This window comes from Embiotoca jacksoni, unplaced genomic scaffold, assembly GCF_022577435.1.
Source record: "Embiotoca jacksoni isolate LCO1_2020_lvr unplaced genomic scaffold, fEmbJac1.0.p SCAF_13, whole genome shotgun sequence".
Classification (NCBI taxonomy): domain Eukaryota; kingdom Metazoa; phylum Chordata; class Actinopteri; family Embiotocidae; genus Embiotoca; species Embiotoca jacksoni.
This window is the reverse complement of record NW_027185263.1, coordinates 4,744,920-4,764,015: the sequence shown is the minus strand read 5'-3', so window position 1 is coordinate 4,764,015 and position 19,096 is coordinate 4,744,920. Positions and strand designations below refer to the sequence as shown.

The 19,096-nt window shown below is 38.9% G+C and overlaps 1 protein-coding gene and 1 long non-coding RNA gene across 2 annotated transcripts in view; one reads left to right on the top strand and one right to left on the bottom strand.

Annotated features, from left to right (window-relative positions):
• The window catches only part of LOC138196176 (uncharacterized), a 15,039-nt gene extending 9,187 nt beyond the window's left edge, over positions 1-5,852 (top strand). Inside the window, exon 2 of the long non-coding RNA XR_011178114.1 lies at positions 5,145-5,852. This is a non-coding gene — a long non-coding RNA (uncharacterized lncRNA). The remainder of the gene's footprint in view (positions 1-5,144) is intronic.
• Positions 5,853-10,383: 4,531 nt separating this feature from the next.
• Positions 10,384-14,776, bottom strand: irf1b (interferon regulatory factor 1b). Its single transcript, XM_069145972.1, has 10 exons — positions 14,644-14,776; positions 13,818-13,910; positions 13,006-13,105; positions 12,739-12,906; positions 12,505-12,545; positions 12,148-12,280; positions 11,854-11,973; positions 11,675-11,694; positions 11,389-11,500; positions 10,384-11,133 (listed from the first exon to the last, which is right to left on the bottom strand). The coding sequence occupies exons 2-10, from the start codon at positions 13,902-13,904 to the stop codon at positions 11,024-11,026; spliced, it is 891 nt and encodes a 296-aa protein (XP_069002073.1). The 5' UTR covers positions 13,905-13,910; positions 14,644-14,776; the 3' UTR covers positions 10,384-11,023.
• Positions 14,777-19,096: the final 4,320 nt, after the last annotated feature.

Genomic DNA, 19,096 nt, shown 5'->3' with positions numbered 1-19,096 from the left:
CTGCTGTTGTGTGGCTCATTCTACAGCATTCCCACCAAGCACCTAATTACACCAGGAATGCTGTCCAGTGTCTTTGAGGCATGGACACAATAGTAGTACAGTTTTTACTTTTTAGTGGGATTTTGAATACGTAATTGAGGAATTGGTGACGATTATAGTAATGCAGAATTTTGTGAAAAAGATAAGTGATCTATGTCTTAATTAGTATAAAATCCACATGTATTGTATTTTTGAAAACAGACGTTCACAACTTGTTCGATTTCAATGAGGAAAATAATGTCAGATATGGAGATGAAATTGCTGTTTTTACCTTAAAGGTAAAATCCGTAAAACTTGAAAGCCATCTTTTTTTATGTAAGTATTGGATTTGTTTTTATGTAAGAAAATCTCACAATGGAAGAATGAAATCAAACTCTCTTCAGAAAATAAGAGTACTTTCCCTTCCCAGCAATCTTTTTATTGTGCTTAAATGAGAGCACCAAAGCGGTAACTTTCAAAAGCTGGCCTTCATCTGCACTGTAGAACATGAAATCTATGATACATAGTGTGTTAATGTTTGACTTCCTCAATGGTGACAGTAACCAAACTGATAGTCACAAACTAAAGCAAAGGTTGTCTGATTATGTGAATTCTAATTTTCCTCTTTTGAATTACTGAATTATGTCATTACCTCTCAGAATGTGTCAAATGGAGGGCAAACTCCTATTTGATAACTGCTGGTGTGTGTTTAGTGTTTGTTGAGTTTATGAAATTCAATTGACATTTCACCTGCTGATTACTGTAGAGCCTCACAAGCTGCAGAACCGTACAGTACTTCACCTGCTGTGGTTATAATGTTGATATAATCATCTACAATTTAATTAGGCATCTCTCTACTCCTCTGCTACAGTATTATATTGTACTATACTGTACTATATCCAATTAAGGCTTATAGTGGGGAGTGGTCTCATGGTGGGAAATGTTTTTTCTTTCTGTCATTTAAGGGTGTTGCTCTTGTCTCTGTCTGTCTCTCTGTCTATCTATCATTTTTACATGATGTTTTTTATCACTAGAGTCACTGTGAAAGGGAAATGCTGTGCAGTAAAAAGGCAACATCATAAAACAGATGAAACTGCACTATCAGTCAAATGAAGTCAGTTTCTATGTCATATCATTCGATGAAGCCCCTGAAACATCAATGTAGGGAATTTAATTCTGGACTAATTTTGCATTCCTTTGCGGTTAGTTTTGCATTCCTACTGATTCATATGAACAGTTGGTTCAGTTGTTGTTATGATGTACTGCCAGACAAGACAACACAAAGAAGAGATGATGTGAATCTGTACATGGTGCAGTCAGTGCTTATCATTCAGTTTGAAGAAGCAATATCTTTGACCGTAGACAGCTGCTGGTTGGGAGCACAGCTGCAGCTGCTCTGTCTGACTGTTGCGGGTGAAGCTGGGGCTGAATGTGGTTGTTGTTTGAATTTGCCTGCTGCTACGGTGCTGTGGATATGTCCAGCTGTACTGTAGCTACTTGAATCGGCAGTGCTTCTGTCACAAATGTCCTGCCAATGCGCCACAGGTCAGACGAAAAGTGGCTTCCATGCATCGCTCAGCCAAGCACAGTCATCACGCACACAACCACTGCATAAACTTTGTGTTGCTAATGTATCGATGTACAGTGAGAGCTTTGTAACTCCACGGCTTCAGTCATGATCACAGCTGCAGTGTGTTTCAGTCAGCCTCGGCAGCGGTCCCTGGCACATCCAGTGATCCCGCTCCTCTGGTTCTCTTCCTTAGTTCGGTAGTGCAGACTTGACCTGCCTCCCTGGGGGAGTCTTTCTCTACGGGTCAGAAGAAATGCAGGACTTATTGCCAGCTATTGCAAAAGTCATCCAGAAGAAATCCCCACGATGATCCTCGGGGTCTCGCTTATCATCTATCATGGTTACAAGCAGCGTAGAAAACTGTTCTGGCGTTTCTTCTTCTTGTTGGATCCGCGAGTTGGATATTGAGACTGTTGGATATTGGGAATTGCAAATGGCTTTAATTTCTCCCACTTGGCGGATAGAACGACAAAAGCGTCAACAAACTGCTGACCTTTTGTTTGTATGGTTGCATTTGTTAATCACTGAAAATAAGTGACGCAATAAAAACAAGCAAGACAACTGAGCTCAAATACTGCAACAGTTCCTGAGTTCAAATTTATTTCCTGTTCCGCTTACCTTACCAACATTGCATCAAACTTTGTCTCACAGCCAGCCATGTATTTGTATGGCTGTCAAACAGAGTGTATATTTTGAAGCTTCAATGGAAGCTCTTTGTCCTCCATTAAACCAGACTGTAGTACAAAACATTGCCTTTGAAAATGTGCTTGAGATAATCTTCCATTTTAAGTGAAGACAAAAAGGTGCGATCTGTGTACGAAGCAAACAGTAAAGCAGGAAACAGAAAAGTTTAATGTGTAATGTGTTTGTAACTCCACGGCTTCAGTCATGATCACAGCTGCAGTGTGTTTCAGTCAGCCTCGGCAGCGGTCCCTGGCACATCCAGTGGCATAGTAGTTTTTAAATGTTTGTAAAACCAAAGATATTAAATATGGTAAATAAAAAACACAGTTTTGACTAAGTTATATTCAACAAGTTGTGTTATGTTTTGTGTTTCCCATATAATATCATGTATGCATAGAATCAGATGGAATAGATTTTAATGATCTGATCCGGGGCCAGTCTTGTTTCCTAGATATGATTTTATCATACCAAGACAAACAAGCTCAGGTGTGTTTGCGAAGAAAGACACTGACCGACAGGTATCCTGTATATGGACTGTAAAGAAAATAAATAACTATCGATAACAAAGCCAACCTCCCCACCCACGCAGTCTGATTCTATATTACATTTATGAACTTGAAGTAATTGTGCTCGTTAGCCCCCAAAGGTATTTGAATTTAATTTTTTTTTCTTACAATTTTTACAAGAATTCTTGTGAGAAGACGGTCACCCAAAACACAAACGCTCAACAGTGGGATCTAGTTAAGGCTTTGGATGTAGATGAACGATTTCCTTCTCTCCAGATATTTTTTGCTACAAAGAAAGAGAGCCGAAAAAAAAAAAGAAAAACGTGAGAGAGAATTCAGTATCAGACCTTCTGATTAGATTAGACAAGCAATGATCTTTGAGACTTTTCAGTGGGCTGGATTGATCACATCACACCCTGTTAGATTACTATATAAAATACTCGATATTAGTCTCACATCGTTTGTGTCAAACTCTACTATCGCAGGATCTTACATTTTTCATCTTATATGATAAGTTAACAGCAACTCGGTTGTAGCTCCTCTTAGCCCAACTTTATATCTCAAAGTCTCTCTAAAAGATTGGTAGTTGAAGACAACAGACTTGGATGGCGACAGTCGTTTTTACAGACTTGACAAAAGTATCTACAGAGCTAATAGGACCTGTTTTTGCAGTTTGTAGCACTTCACGGCCAAAACTAAAACAATACCTCAACCCCAAAGACAAAGAGAAAGCCTGTCCTAAATTATGAATATAAACAAGTGTGAAGTAAAATTAACTTAAGTATTAAATCAAAAACCCTTGTGTGAACACACTGTGAAGACACTAACACGCATGCAAACACTGATAAAGTGACTGTGAGTGTGAGGAGCCAATTGAAATAATTACATTTGCCAGATGGAAAGTAGCTGAGATATCGCCCTTGTTTTACCTATCACCAACACATCCTCATACAGTCCCCCCACCCCCCCCCACCCCCCACCCCTTCCCATGCTCTCTTACTCCGCCATCCTCTCTTGTGGGTTTTACATATCTGGTGTTTCTTTCTGCCATTTCCTTTGTGCAGGGATGGCAAGTTGTGGACTAGCCGAGTACCACACCCTTTTTCCTGAGGGTGAACTCCTGTCGTGCTAACCGTCATATTAAAACAAAATTTGAATAGACCAATTTGAAGAATAAGGCGGGCTGCAGCTGTATTTTTCTTGCCAACAACACATCCAATGATTTTACAACAACTATTCTACTGAGAAAAGTTGTCTTACTACAACGTATTATTTTTTTTTCACTTCCAGAGGATGTAATAGTACAGTTTTAACTAATTCAAGCAATTTTAAGGGAACTGCAGTTCAAAAATCTCATACCTCATGAAATATAATAGACTTAAAACACTTAGCACAAACACATGCTCTGTACACACACAAAGCTATTGACCTTTTTGCTAGTCTGGCACCTGCTCCATCTGCCAGCCTGATCTGTTAGAATTGACAAATTTTGTCATCTCTGTTCAAACTATCAAGTTGAACATTTAAATATGAATGAACGTCCATTACATTCAAGCCCTTGTCAAATGAGAACACAATGCTAATTTAACCTGTCACCAAAACTATCACCAGACAAGTCTCTCTGTACTTGCAGTATGCAGAGATTTTAAATCTGGTGTCTGGTGAGACTTCACCTCACTGGCCGGATTAATGCATACAGGCCTCGCCTTATAAGCAGAACATGAGCACTACAGATTTTTGGTAGCTAACTTCCGCTTTTGCCCAATGCTAACTGGAGTGGGGATAAAATAATTCAGTCGTGACGCTTTTCTAAACTTTCCAAATGTTATCAGATCGAATGGATCAAGTTCTGAGAGCCGCAACAGAAAAAGCTACTGCGAAACTTATAATGTGGAGTGTTTTTGGAGTCACGCCCACTGGCAGAATTAGGAGACAAAAGTTCTGTATTGCAGGTTTAAACAAAATGAATCGCTGTTAAATAAAATTCTTTTGATTTAGTTAATTCCTCACGTGCTTCACTTGTTACTTTATTCAAAAACTAAATGCAACAATATTTCTTCTACTTCAATTTCATTTTGAATAAGCACGGGTCAAATTTTCTCCTTTTCCTTTCCTTGTTGGTTTTGCAAAAAAAAAACAAAGTTTTTACTTCCCTGCAACTTTCCCCAGACTTTTGTCTTTGTCAGATTTACAGACAGCGCACTTCCTCAGATCTAACACAAAAATATTTGAAAGCTTTTTTTTGTTTATTTGGTTTCAATGAAAGTGGAAGTGTGTTCAACAAATTTGGGACTTTGCTATTGATACATGATGAGTCAGGAATATGTTCGGTCTTAACCTGTTTTTCCTCTTTCTTTTTTTTTAAGGATACCAATCTACAAAGGATCGAAATCAGCCCTGGTGGTCCTTTACCTCTTTGTCTGCAGAAGAAGAAAGAAGAACGGAGTGTAATGGTCGTCTGTGTGTAAAGACAGTCGGGAAGTATACAGATATTCTGCCAATATATATCGACATACGCTAAAAATGAAGTCTGCATTCTGTGCTGATACACCGTTTCACTGCTTCTTCTTGTTTTTTCCAGTTTGTACAATCGAGTTTGCCAAACATACAGTCTATAGATATATATCTTCGAGATTTATTTTTATTGTTTAAGAATTAATACAGAATTTCTTTCTATTTGTGTTTACTTGACTGTTGTTGAGTAGATATTTTTTATAGGACTTTATACTCGAAGGAAAATCACAAGACATTGTAAACTGAACAAAGCTGTCGTATCCAATGTTACAGTAGCTTAGCATCAACCTTACCTCAGTTTGATTAGTTAATGATTAATTTGTTGAGTACCCTTTTAGTTTCCTCATGATCATGCATGTGCAAACATCATAGCCGGAGCTTAGACTGCCATAAATAGTCATTTTTATGTTACTTAAAAAAAAAAAATCAAATGACAACTACCCTAACATCTAATTTAAGGCACCTGTCATTTAATGACGTGTATCATGTCCTGCAACTGTCCATGTTTTTTAGAACCACAACATAATTCATAATAAAGTTGTTTTCATATTTGTCTATCATACTGGTTGTTGTTGTTTTTTTTTTATATATACTTTATCATGTTATTAATGGCAGCAACAGCTGCAGATAGTTTGCGCAGGTGTTTAACCACAGTAGCATTTCAATACTACCATTGAAGCACCCTTTAAATGTTTCAATAATCAAGAACAATAGTAATTTGGAGTCATTATAAATCCTCAAAAAGCCTTTTAAATTGTAGCTTTAAATTTACTCCAGTTGTTTGTTGTTGGTTTCTTTTGGAAAACGAACAATATTTTTGACTGCCTAAGATTTACTGATATTGACAATTTAAGATGTTTGCTTTTGGTGACATTTTCATTTGATGGCAAAAAAAACAAAACATTTAACAAGAAGAAAGAAAACAAAACTTGTGACAGTTTTACTGTTTTACTGTTTTTTACTGTTTACTGTCTGGGAATTTTCTGGAAGTTTTAAGTAGTGTGTTTACATTCTACAAATTAAAAACTTGCAAATTACTACTATCGTTCTTTCTTTCAGACTCAGTATTAAGTGAGTACTAAGTAGTTACGTAGTTTTGAAATCAGCATTAATATATAAATAGTGGTTAACTGTTATTAAGGTGAAGTGAATATAATATGTCAAATAGTCTATTGAAAATGAAGTGGAGACAAAAGTAAAGTCCATGAAATGTAGTGAAGTAGAAGTTTAAAGTAGCATAAAATGGAAATACTGAATAAAAGTACTGCAAAACAGACCGCAGGTGGGTTTTCTCGACTGGTGTGTGACGGTAAATGAGTGTGCAGGTTTCCTGCGAGCTGATTGGCTGCAGCCTCAACCCACAGGTATGCTTCCTCCAGCTCCTCTTCACGTTCACCATCTGCCACGACCTCTATAATGGTGGGCCCTACATGTGTTGAGGCTAACTTCCTTTTTTTTTTTTTCCTGTTTCTAAGTTTAGAGAATAGGTGAGGCTTTGTTGTGTTTATTTGTGGTTACAAATGTATTTATTCGTGGGACTCATTTAGTTTCTGCCCCACCTGTGCACCAAAGAAACTGTGCGTATAGATTTAAAGGGCTAAAATATGTGGTTGTTTGTGATTTCTGGGTGAGAGAAAAAGGGGAGTGTCTTTTCATGTTGTGTTCTGGTTCCCCCAGGACACAAGTGTCCTACCTAAAATTCTAAGTACAGTGCTTAAGTTAAGGTACAGTGGGTACGGAAAGTATTCAGACCCCTTTCAATTTTTCACTCTTTGTTTCATTGCAGCCATTTGCTAAAATCAAAAAAGTTCATTTTATTTCTCATTAATGTACACTCAGCACCCCATCTTGACAGAAAAAAACAGAAATGTAGAAATTTGTGCAAATTTATTAAAAAAGAAAAACTGAAATATCACATGGCCATAAGTATTCAGACCCTTTGCTCAGTATTGAGTAGAAGCACCCTTTTGAGCTAGTACAGCCATGAGTCTTCTTGGGAATGATGCAACAAGCTTTTCACACCTGGATTTGGGGATCCTCTGCCATTCTTCCTTGCAGATCCTCTCCAGTTCCGTCAGGTTGGATGGTGAACGTTGGTGGACAGCCATTTTCAGGTCTCTCCAGAGATGCTCAATTGGGTTTAGGTCAGGGCTCTGGCTGGGCCAGTCAAGAATGGTCACAGAGTTGTTCCGAAGCCACTCCTTTGTTATTTTAGCTGTGTGCTTAGGGTCATTGTCTTGTTGGAAGGTGAACCTTCGGCCCAGTCTGAGGTCCAGAGCACTCTGGAAGAGGTTTTCTTCCAGGATATCTCTGTACTTGGCCGCATTCATCTTTCCTTCAATTGCAACCAGTCGTCCTGTCCCTGCAGCTGAAAAACACCCCCATAGCATGATGCTGCCACCACCATGTTTCACTGTTGGGATTGTATTGGGCAGGTGATGAGCAGTGCCTGGTTTTCTCCACACATACCGCTTAGAATTAACGCCAAAAAGTTCAATCTTGGTCTCATCAGACCAGAGAATCTTATTTCTCATAGTCTGGGAGTCCTTCATGTGTTTTTTGGCAAACTCTATGCGGGCTTTCATATGTCTTGCACTGAGGAGAGGCTTCCGTCAGGCCACTCAGCCATAAAGCCCCGACTGGTGGAGGGCTGCAGTGATAGTTGACTTTGTGGAACTTTCTCCCATCTCCCTACTGCATCTCTGGAGCTCAGCCACAGTGATCTTTGGGTTCTTCTTTGCCTCTCTCACCAAGGCTCTTCTCCCACGATTGCTCAGTTTGGCTGGACGGCCAGGTCTAGGAAGAGTTCTGGTCGTCCCAAACTTCTTCCATTTAAGGATTATGGAGGCCACTGTGCTCTTAGGAACCTTGAGTGCTGCAGAAATTATTTTGTAACCTTGGCCAGATCTGTGCCTTGCCACAATTCTGTCTCTGAGCTCCTTGGACAGTTCCTTCGACCTCATGATTCTCATTTGCTCTGACATGCACTGTGAGCTGTAAGGTCTTATATAGACAGGTGTGTGCCTTTCCTAATCAAGTCCAATCAGTTTAATTAAACACAGCTGGACTCCAATGAAGGAGTAGAACCATCTCAAGGAGGATCAGAAGAAATGGACAGCATGTGAGTTAAATATGAGTGTCACAGCAAAGGGTCTGAATACTTATGACCATGTGATATTTCAGTTTTTCTTTTTTAATAAATTTGCACAAATTTCTACATTTCGGTTTTTTTCTGTCAAGATGAGGTGCTGAGTGTACATTAATGAGAAATAAAATGAACTTTTTTGATTTTAGCAAATGGCTGTAATGAAACAAAGAGTGAAAAATGTAAAGGGGTCTGAATACTTTCCGTACCCACTGTATGTAGTCTATTGGCCTCAGGAAATGCATCACATTTAGATGCTTCCACCACGTCTCTGCAGTCTTATTTCACCTACAAAATCGGATTGCTTCATTAAAAAAAATTCATAACTTTGCACCAACATACACCGATAAAACCAACAACAGCTGTAGGTGCAATTACACTGTGGTGAGAATCAACTACTTCACCAGCAAGTTAAATCAGCATAGCAAGTTATTTTTGAGTTCAGTGAGTTTGCCCCGGTTTCCTTTTTTCTAGTTGTTGTTGAAAGGCATTTCAGGAAATGACTGAAATGCAATGCAACTTTATTTAGAGAAAGTGAAATGTCTGAGCACTGAAATGGTGCTACTTGTTTTGTCTCCTACTCAGTGTAACATTTTTCTAAATAAAGGTAATGGCACTGAGATCAAATTCTCAAGCTATCAGTAAGATCATACTGATACGCACCAGCACAAACAAACTATTAAAGAAATTTCTAAAAAGCTCCATTCAAGCTTTATTCAAACATAGATACTTAAAGATTACATAAAACCTGGCCTTTAATGTAAATATTTGACAGGAAATGTGTGGTTTCCTCTCAAAAGGCTTAATTTGCCCCAAAGAGAATGACATAATATGCTCTAAAGTGTGTCTACACAAATCCCCTGCAACCATCAACCAAAACAGATAGTTTCCTTGTTTGGAAACAAGTTCTTATCACATTTTCATCAGTAAAGTGGATTTACAAGTCTTCTCAGTCTTCAGCAAACACCGAAACAAACCTGAAAAGGTTCACAAGATGAATGAAAAGAATTTAATTTCCGTGTTCAGCTAGTGCAGGGGTTCATTTTTAAATATGGACACATATTTATCAAATCAATCCATCCAGGGCTCAATTCCTCACAGTTGTTGCCTTTACTTACTTGGGGAAGGCTGTGGCTCAGTCGGTAGAGTGGGTTGCACACTAATCAGAAGGTTGGTGGTTCAATCCACAGCTCCTCCTGTCCACATGCCTAAGTGTCCTTGAGCAAGACACTGAACCCTAAGTTGCTCCCGATGGTGTACCATCGGTGTATGTGAATGTGCTCCTGATGGCAGCACCCTGCGTAGGTGATCTGTCTCATTAGTATGTTAATGGGAAAAACCATGTTAAAGCGCTTTGAGACTGAAAGGTGATAAAGCGCTATACAAGTACAGACCATTTACTTCCTAGTTACTGTTGTTCATGGTCATTTTGACTCTATTTCCTCAAAATATGTGGCGATTACAGGGGAATCCCAGAAGGGGGAAGGGAAAATGACTGATGCAACTACTTACTATATCTATTCAATAAACCGTATACCACAAGTTAGTCAATAACAAGCCACTTAAATTCTCTGTAATTATTTTGAGTTTTAAAATGGCCAAAATTTTAAATACACTTCAACCTGTATGCTTAATTATTCAGTTTAGTAAACATATTTACTGTTTATTTTAAGACAGTTCGAGGCTTTAATAAGTCATTTACTATCATATTCATCAGATAATTTGACTTTTTTCCAATTATTTTCAGACCAGTGCTGCTGAGGTTAATTTAACTTTGGTGCATTGCTCAAAGAGACTTCCACAGATGTTATCTTTGCCACTATGAGGCTTAAACAGCTGTGCTAAATCATTAACTTCATGAAAGCAGAACACTTAAAGCCATCCATCTTCACGCCTACATTTTCATTTGCCTTTTGTATCTATTATAAAGAATCCGCTTTCATTCATATTTTTACAAGATTTTATTTTTTTTTACAAAAACACAAAAAACACTATATACAGACATTTTTTACAACTACCTTAAGCAAAGATTGTAGAGCTTAATAGCTTTCACCAGGTTAAAAGTTAAACACGTTTTTGTCTCCTTAACTGAAATTCACCTGTACAAATATAACGGGGAAAAAAAAAAAATCATTTTATGTAATAATTATTTGATAAACACTGAATGCAGTGAATGTGAGATTATTTGTGTTTTGAGGTATCAGCTACCTCGTAATAATTAATAGTTGTGTAAGATAACGTAATGCCTTACCCAAGCTAAATAGCTGTTACACCTCTTCACAAAAAGAGCCAAACATCACAATGCTTTGAACCAGCCAAAAACATAGATAATGAACAGCATCTGAGTTATTTAACATAGCAGTGCACTGTTCAACTTCCGTTCACAACTTGGGATGAGAGAGATGAGTGGTGCTAAAAAAAAAAACACACACATAGCCCATGCTGGGGGATGGGGTTTTAGCTTAAGGTGTGAACACCGGAGGGGTCGATGATGTGAGATTGAAGAAGGGGGCTCCGATTGTGGACAGGAAGAGCTTTTTAAAAGTCCAAAGTGTCTAAGTACTGTCCTCTCCTCTCCTGCAGGCCTCAGAGCATCGGAGAGATCTGATAGCAAAAGCTGTTCCAGAGGTCGTCTGTGGGGTTGGTGTACTCTGAGCCCAAAGTTGTGTATTGTGGCAGCTCATCTAGTTCGTCGACTGCAAAACAAACAAAGAAAAAAACAAGGTCAGTAAAGGTGAAGAAGGTCATACATTAGAGGAAATTGTCTGATACTAGTACTAATGCTAACTTCATCTCCAGCTACACGTAGAGCCCACAAGGCTGACGAGCGTGTTTTGAACAAGCCTTTGAGCACTCAAGTGTAATATTAAATTCAAAGCTGAACAGTAATCCTTTCGATGTATTATTTAGCAGAAGGATTTGCTCATCCATCATCAACTAGTAGCATTTACCTGAGGAAGAGTCACTCCAATGGCTCCCTGGACTGTTGCATAGTTCATTGCTCAGGAACCCGTTGCTGTCTACACTGCTCCAGTTGTTGTCATTCTCCAGTTGCTTGCAAATCTGAAAGAGCAACACCAGACTGAGTACGGCTATGTTTTGCCACACCAAACAGTCAATTTAACAATCAGGCTTATTGTTTTGAGTAGTATTATACAAGCCAAACAGGCAACATGGGTATTCCCGTCAATGAAAAATGCATGCATGTAAGAGGAGAACCTTGGAAGCCATGCTTACCTCAATAATGTCTTCGTATACTGGAAAATCACGGCAACAAGAGAGGGAGAGAAACAGAAGTGGATATGAGAATAGTGCTGTGATATTATTCTATCTATTTGTATTTACTATATATAGGCTAATCCTAAACCATTTATTAGTGTGTGTGTGTGTGGGGGGGGGGGGGTGTATTGTCTTACCGGGGTGGTGCTCAGGTGAAACTTCAAATCTGTGGCAGAAACTGGGAGAAAAGCTGTCAGGTCCAATCTCAACTGACTGAGACCAGTCCGGAACTTCAAGCGTAGACACGAAGGAGAAATCTGCAAAGATGGCAAACAACAGTATTTAGTACACTTAGTGCTTCAACATCATTGTGGCAAATTTAAGGCCTTTGAATGTCATTTTAAGCTTTTCAAATGTACATCAGAACAACACTTAACATTTTGTATTTTTATCTAGTTTTTGCTAAATGCCTTCAACGTTTTCTTGCTCACCTGGCTCTTCCGTCCGCACCGTGCTGTCGATTGTGCTTTCCTGAGTGGACATAGTGTCCTCTGACAGTGACTCGTCCATGGGAGACTGCGCATCACTGTAGTCCGTGTCTTCCTCTATCTTGACCTGAGCGCACTGCGGCGACAAAAAAAACAGCGAAATTCGGTGAGATTTGGCCAATAAAAACAAAGAAAACTGCAGCTATGTGTCTTTTTTTTTTTTACTACTAAGATACAATTTAAATAACATTATGATGATGTTAACAGCTTTACACAATCTAGGTCAGCATGAGAGTGGCACAATTTGAATCTAGGCCTCTGACTGTGTACAAACTACAGCACAACATCTACGGTATTTACCTTCCTCCTCGGCTTTGTCTCCCTTGCTTTGCCTTGCTTATCTGTGCACAGGAAATAAAAACAGTTTGGTCAGTTGACGTCGTAAAGGGAAATGCCCTTGTCAAATGCGACTGTCAAAAAATAAAGAAAATAAAAAAAAGATTTCATGACTGAAATGGAAAAAGAAAAAAAAAAGGTCAGCCGCGAGCAGATGCTGCAGAGCGGTGATCATACACTTCCTGTCAACTTTCTCACCTCTCGATTTTGGGGTAGCAGGCAGCATCCTGAAGACGCGCATGGCTTGGTGGCCTTTGTTGACGCTCTTGTCTTTCACCTCCTCGATGTCAGGCAGAGAGTTCATTGCACAGCGGAAGTTGGCTTTCCATGTCTTGGGGTCAGTAGTCTGGCCCTCGACGTATTTCCCTGCAGAATGCATTTAAACATGATCGTTAAATGCACTGTTCATCCTAAAGATGTGAATTATTTGCTGTACTATTTGGACAGCTATTCACATTTGCTCACCTGTGTGGATGGCCCACATTTTGAACAGACATGCGTCCTTGTCCAGCTCCCAGCCGTGTCGAGCTGCGTGCTTCCAAGGAATCGAGAACATCGTGTTATCCTGTAAGATACAAACAAAATGTCAAATTGGAACCAGAGTAGCAGCACGTTGACTGTAGAGTAAGTTCAAATGTTGCAAGAGGCGGCATTCAACTTTTTTTCTTTTGTACGACCTTAAATTATGTACAAATATTATTTTAATTGCACAGTAACCACAGCAGAAAAACTAAAAAAAAAAAAAAAAAATCACACCTTTGTCAGTTTTTTTTGTTCTGTCTTGATTTTTAACCAGTTTGTTATTAGGAAGAGAATTTAAATTTGCTCACTATCAGAACATAACTGCTAGTATCTTGGTGTCTATTTTCACCAGTTTGAAGTCCCAGGGGTTGCTTGATTTAAAAAGTCTGGCACAGTGTTTTGCTGACCATTAAACTGTCTACTTAAAGCACTTTATTTTCTACTTTACAACACTAAAGTCCATCCCAACTGGTGCTTCAAACAAACTAATCTAAGAGCAACATGCAAATATTGCGCGGCCAGCCTGGACAATTAAAGATAACAAAATAACGTGCAGCCTTGCAGAGATCACTTCCCTATCATATGAAAGCCAGCGACGAATCCTACAATACATTTCAAAATGTCTATTCCTCGACTCATTTCAATAATTTGACAACAGATTTAAAGTTAAACCCATATACATGAACCAATCCAATGTGACCCAAGTGGTCCAAAAAAAAAAAAAAAAAAAAAAAAAAAAAAAAAAATCCTCTCACCTTGTCCACCCAGTTCAGACCAGCGATGGATTTGGACTCGATCATCTTCTCCAGCCAGGGCCTCATCCTCATCCTTGACACAGGCATGTTTGTCTAAGCAACAGAGGAAAAGGAGTAGAAAGTATTTAGATATATGTAGAATGCTGAGTTTGAAGTACAGTAGTGAGCGCGTCTGAACTCCCGCGTCTGTCTCGGTTCAGAATTGCTGCCCGTTGGCCCGCCCTTGAGAGGAGTTCACGGCCAGGCCACGCAAGATGAGTAGGGGGGGCGTTTACGCGTAGGCGTCAACGATACTAAAGAGAGTCAGAACAGCCCAACAAACTTCTAGTGACTGGAGTTTAAAAAAAAAAAAAAAAAAAATGTTTTTAAAGACTTTGCAAAGCCATTTGAGATTATTTTCGTGTCCAACTGTTTATAAAATTGTTGATTTTATAACAGTAGGAGACATTTTGGAGACCGCAACTCTTCCATCGTATACGTGCTGATGCACAAAAAAAACAAAAAAAGCCTCTTCCACCCCTAATTGTATCGATTGCTTTTAGTAAGTAAGTGTCAGACTTCACGCACAATGAGCAAGAATTACACAAAGTTAACCATCTGAGTAGTTTAAAAAAAAAAAAAAAAAAAAAAAAACCGTGCAAAAATCTTCCCATGTGTCTATGAACGTAACCGCCATGTGCATTTATTTAACATGTATATCATATTTATTCCCCCCCCCCCCAAAAAAAAAGAAAGAAAGAGATATCCCGCCAACAATAATATAAATATGATAAAATGCATTCGCCAAACATCCTTTAAAGATATAAAATAATGTGTAGCCACTTACAGATTTTGCTTTCTCTGTGCTTCGAGAAGAAGAAAATGCACCAGAATAGTCCGGTAAGTGTGGGTTTGTTCCCGAGAAGCTTCTCCTGGTCTTTAAGTTATCCACGTAGAGACCTTGCAAGTAAGTACTGTGCTGTACGGAGATAACCGATGTAGGTTTTTATAGGGATGAAGTGGGTTTTCCCCGATTTGGCAAGGCACTGTAAAAAGTATCCTCAGCAAAAATATTTGCGAAGTCTCGTCGACTGAGAAGTCTTGTGTTGCAAACATTAGTTTAAAAATGGTTGGTTATTTGATGAATATTTTTGCAAGATTTTACCATAGCACATTCATCCAAGTCATGTGTGTTGTTGTTTTGTTTTTTTTTCCCCAAATGACCGGTGCTTATAAAAGTCGAAAAAGAAGATCACTGCCATTGATAGCAAAATAATTATTCTTCAATCAATAAAAACTAATATCTTTCAACCAAAGGGACTTCATATTCATCATATTTGCAGATCATTACTCTTGTTCAACGAAAAATGTCATTAGAACAACTGCTGGAGTCTCAAACATAAACATGTTGTTAAGGACAAGATTGACATTTTTTACAGTGTTGTAGCGCATGCGCTGTGTGGTCTTTTTTCAGCAGTAGATGTATTTCCGAGAAATCACGCTGCAAAGGCCTAGAAGGAAGTTCATAACAACACGGGTTTATGACAGTTGATTGCTGCACGTAGATAATACCATCAAACTTAACAACTCATCTATGTCACTCGTGTTTTTTCTTCATATTTAGCAAAACACCGTGCAAACGTTGCAGTTGGTCTGCGTTGAAAACGTTTCGATATTTGCAGGCAATGTCACACTTTGCAAAATATTATTGCAACGTGATATTTTAAGTTTCACAAAGTATAATCGGACAGTAAAAGTTAATGTATTTATTGCTATATGTTCTATTAAACAAAGCACGTAGTTAACTCAAAGAGTTTAGGCTTTATTAACGATAATGCGGGTGATAATCTAAAATCTACCATGTGGGAGATTGTGCAAAGTATTCCTCATTTTAAAAATAAAAATAAAATATATATATTTTATTTTTATATATATATATGCACGTAAACTATCATAATCTGTTTCATAAGCACATTCACGCGCGCGCATTCATCCTCCTCGTGCCAAAGTTCGTCCAACACACCTTGTCATGATAAATATGTGCACGGGGCACCAGCCTTTCTGCATAAACAGACACCGACCGGAGAAGTCGAGCATTTACAAGAAATGATGTAATAATTTCGGTCGCCGGTAGGGGAGCCAGGTTACAGACTTTCTCACCGCATTTACTGTGGCTCGTGCACGCTTGCAACAGCCGGTGACCGCGGGAAAACAAGCAGCCGTGTGTGGGGTGTGACACGGAAGACAAACTGCCGAACGCTTTACGCACGTTGCAATTCCCTACCGGCGACAATACCTCTCCAAAGGGCGCGCAAAGAACTAAAGGCAACGTGTGCACGAAACTGCAAAAAGCGCAGTAAAAATGAACTGACGCGATGTTGCAATATTTCACCGTAATACAAGGCCGACTTCCAGCGCTCGGTCTTCTCGGGTAACTTCACTTGATAAACCCTGGAGCTCGTGTTTAGGGGGGGGGGGGATTTAGGCAACAAGCACAGCCACTTCGGTCGCACGTACCGCTGCTGTCCTTCTAGGGACTTACCGCGCGGTGTGTGTGTGTGTGTGTGTGTGTGTGTGTGCGTGTGCACGCATCGCGCCGGTTTTGGTATCGTCTGCTCGAGTGCGCGCTCACGTCTGGAAAGGAATAGCAGGGAGTTTTCCTGCGGAGTTTTCACCGGTAGTCGGTCTGTGGGATTTCCCAATGAAGGCAGAAAGTTTGATTCTTAGGGGATTAATATCCCGATTTTCCCACCTGTTTTTTTTGTTGGTTTTTTTTTTGGTCTTCTTTGAACACGTAAATCTGTCAAGAAAGCTCTGCAGGCTGCGAGAGAAACATGTGAATTGTAGGAATTTACTGGAGCAGCTGAGGCAAGAACGTGTGATATCGTTTTTTTTTTTTTTGTTCATTTATTTATTTTTAAAACAGGATACATTAAAAAAAAAAAAAAAGTCTCTTCCCAGTATCTAAAAAATATTCAGAAAATACCATTTGACATATCTCTTGTGGACTTTTAAAGGAACATTATCCCAAACGGTCGGGAGCCACTGTGTTATAGGATGTTTGTGCTGTGGTATCATATAAGTGATCCAAAACACATAGGATTTGTATACCTCTCTTCAAAATGGATGTCTTGAAAGTCTGAATGACACCTATTTATTTATTTTTTTAAATTTATTTTCTCAAATAATTCTTAGATCTTAAAACTGTCTTCTACAGTATAACGGTGAAAGATGACTGACCTGCATGCCTCTGCTTTATTTACTACTTCACCTAATCCTGAAATACAGCTCTAGTCCAACATCAGTGTGTTATCCGCCCAAATTCCTGTACAATTTATGGCACCCAGTGCACCGTGATGGTGACTCTGATTATTTAGGCCACCTGCAAGGATAAAACAGTAATTTGAGGCTTTGTCATGACACAAGCTGCTTGAGCATTCAATATCTCCCTGGACCATCTGCTTTGACAGCTCACTGACAATGGATCAAGCAAAAAAAAAACAAAAAAAAACAAAAAAGGGGAGGGGGGTGTAACACTTTGTCTGGTGAGAGTTTTGTTGAATTATGATACCTGTGTTGCATATTGACTATTTTATGACTGTTTGTTCCACAGCAGTGTATTTGTTTTACGTTTCAGGCTGCAGGCTGCAGGCTCTACCATGCATCTTCAAACTGTTCATTTCGTAAGTCCAACCCTAACTTCATGCCTCAGCAATTTTCATCTTCTTCTTCTTCATCTTCTTCTTCTTCTTGTTCTTCTTCTTGTTCTTCTTCTTTTCTCGAACATGGAAAATTTGCCAAAGCATTGTGCGTAGTCAAGTCCTGGACATACATATTACATACAAAACGGGAAATGTTTTGGAAAAAAATGTGGAAAGCAAATACAGTGTTTTTAAATATTAGGTGATTTTTGTCTCATCATTTTAACTTTTATTCTTTGACGTCCCTCCCGCCTCCCAAAAAAAACAACAACAAAAAAAAAAAACAGTTACATTGTGAACCTGGATGGCAAATAGAAAAGGAGAAAATACAAGAGGGGATGATTTGTTTGCACTTGAGGAAATAAGAGGAGAGAAGGTGAGTTGAAAGGGAGTTAAAGAAAGGAGCAAGTTCTACAACATGTGCTTAAAATTAACAGACGTGAGTAAACATTTAGACTGTGAATTAACAAGACTTTGGCTCTCAGGCCAATCACACACAATACTGTTTCCTGAGGTTTCAACTCAACCGGCTTGCTGGTTCAGTGTTTGACATAAGAGCGTGCAGAGTTTATCTCCCCCCATAGGCCAAACAGTGAATTATTAGTAAGCTATAATACAGGAACAGTCTATCAAAGGCAGATTACTTTTGTCTGAGAATTTACAGCTGAGCGGAAGTTTCTGATCGATTAGAGTAACCATTAGCAAAAAATAAGTTGTGATGAAAACAGATAGTTTACTTAGGAATCCCACATTGTAGTATAACTATAAAAGAATAAAATGGAGAAAAAAAACTCCATTTTGAAATAATGAAAATAACACTTAAATACGATATTTAAGTAAATCTACTTAATAGCGCCACATGTCAGGGGATATTAAATTGTCTAAATTCAAAGCTTCAAAAGTGCATTCAGATGAAATATCAAGAACAAAAAAGAGATGTGTTTTAAGAAACAAATGCAGGCTCCCCGCTTGCAGAAAATTCAAATATCAATAAAAGGTTTCTGATGATTGATATAAGAGTGTCTGTGACAATTTTACCTTCTTGGTTTTTCATTCAATCAACAAAGGCTGAGTGTGATCATGGGATTCAGAGTTGAACAAATCACTCAATTGAGCAGTTAGTCAATCGACAGAAAACGAATGGGGATCTGTTTATTAATCTGATTGTACCATATTTCTGGGAGGTGGGGCCTCAGGAGTAGGAGGTGGTTGCTATTTAGTGGTGTCTTTGCAATTGTTCAGAGCTGCACAAGGGGATGACTCACACACTCCATCATATCAGCTGGCCTAAGGGTTAGTATCGATCATATTTGTGCAGTGACTGGGCAATATTTAGTCAGCGGTCATTCAATGTTTGCGCCTCAGGTGAGGTGAAGAAAATATTTGCCGTTGGAAAGATACTGTTGGTGTTTTGTATTTCGTCCTGTCTTGTGGCAGAAATGGGGTTTGTGTGTTGGTTTGGGAAACTCTGCAATATAACATCTTTAAATTTGCTTTGACCTCAAGACCCTTAGATCAATAAATTTGACCAGCATCTTTATGTGTGACATCTGAGCTGCTGTGTACGATCAAAAGCAATGGAGACAAGGTCAATAAGAG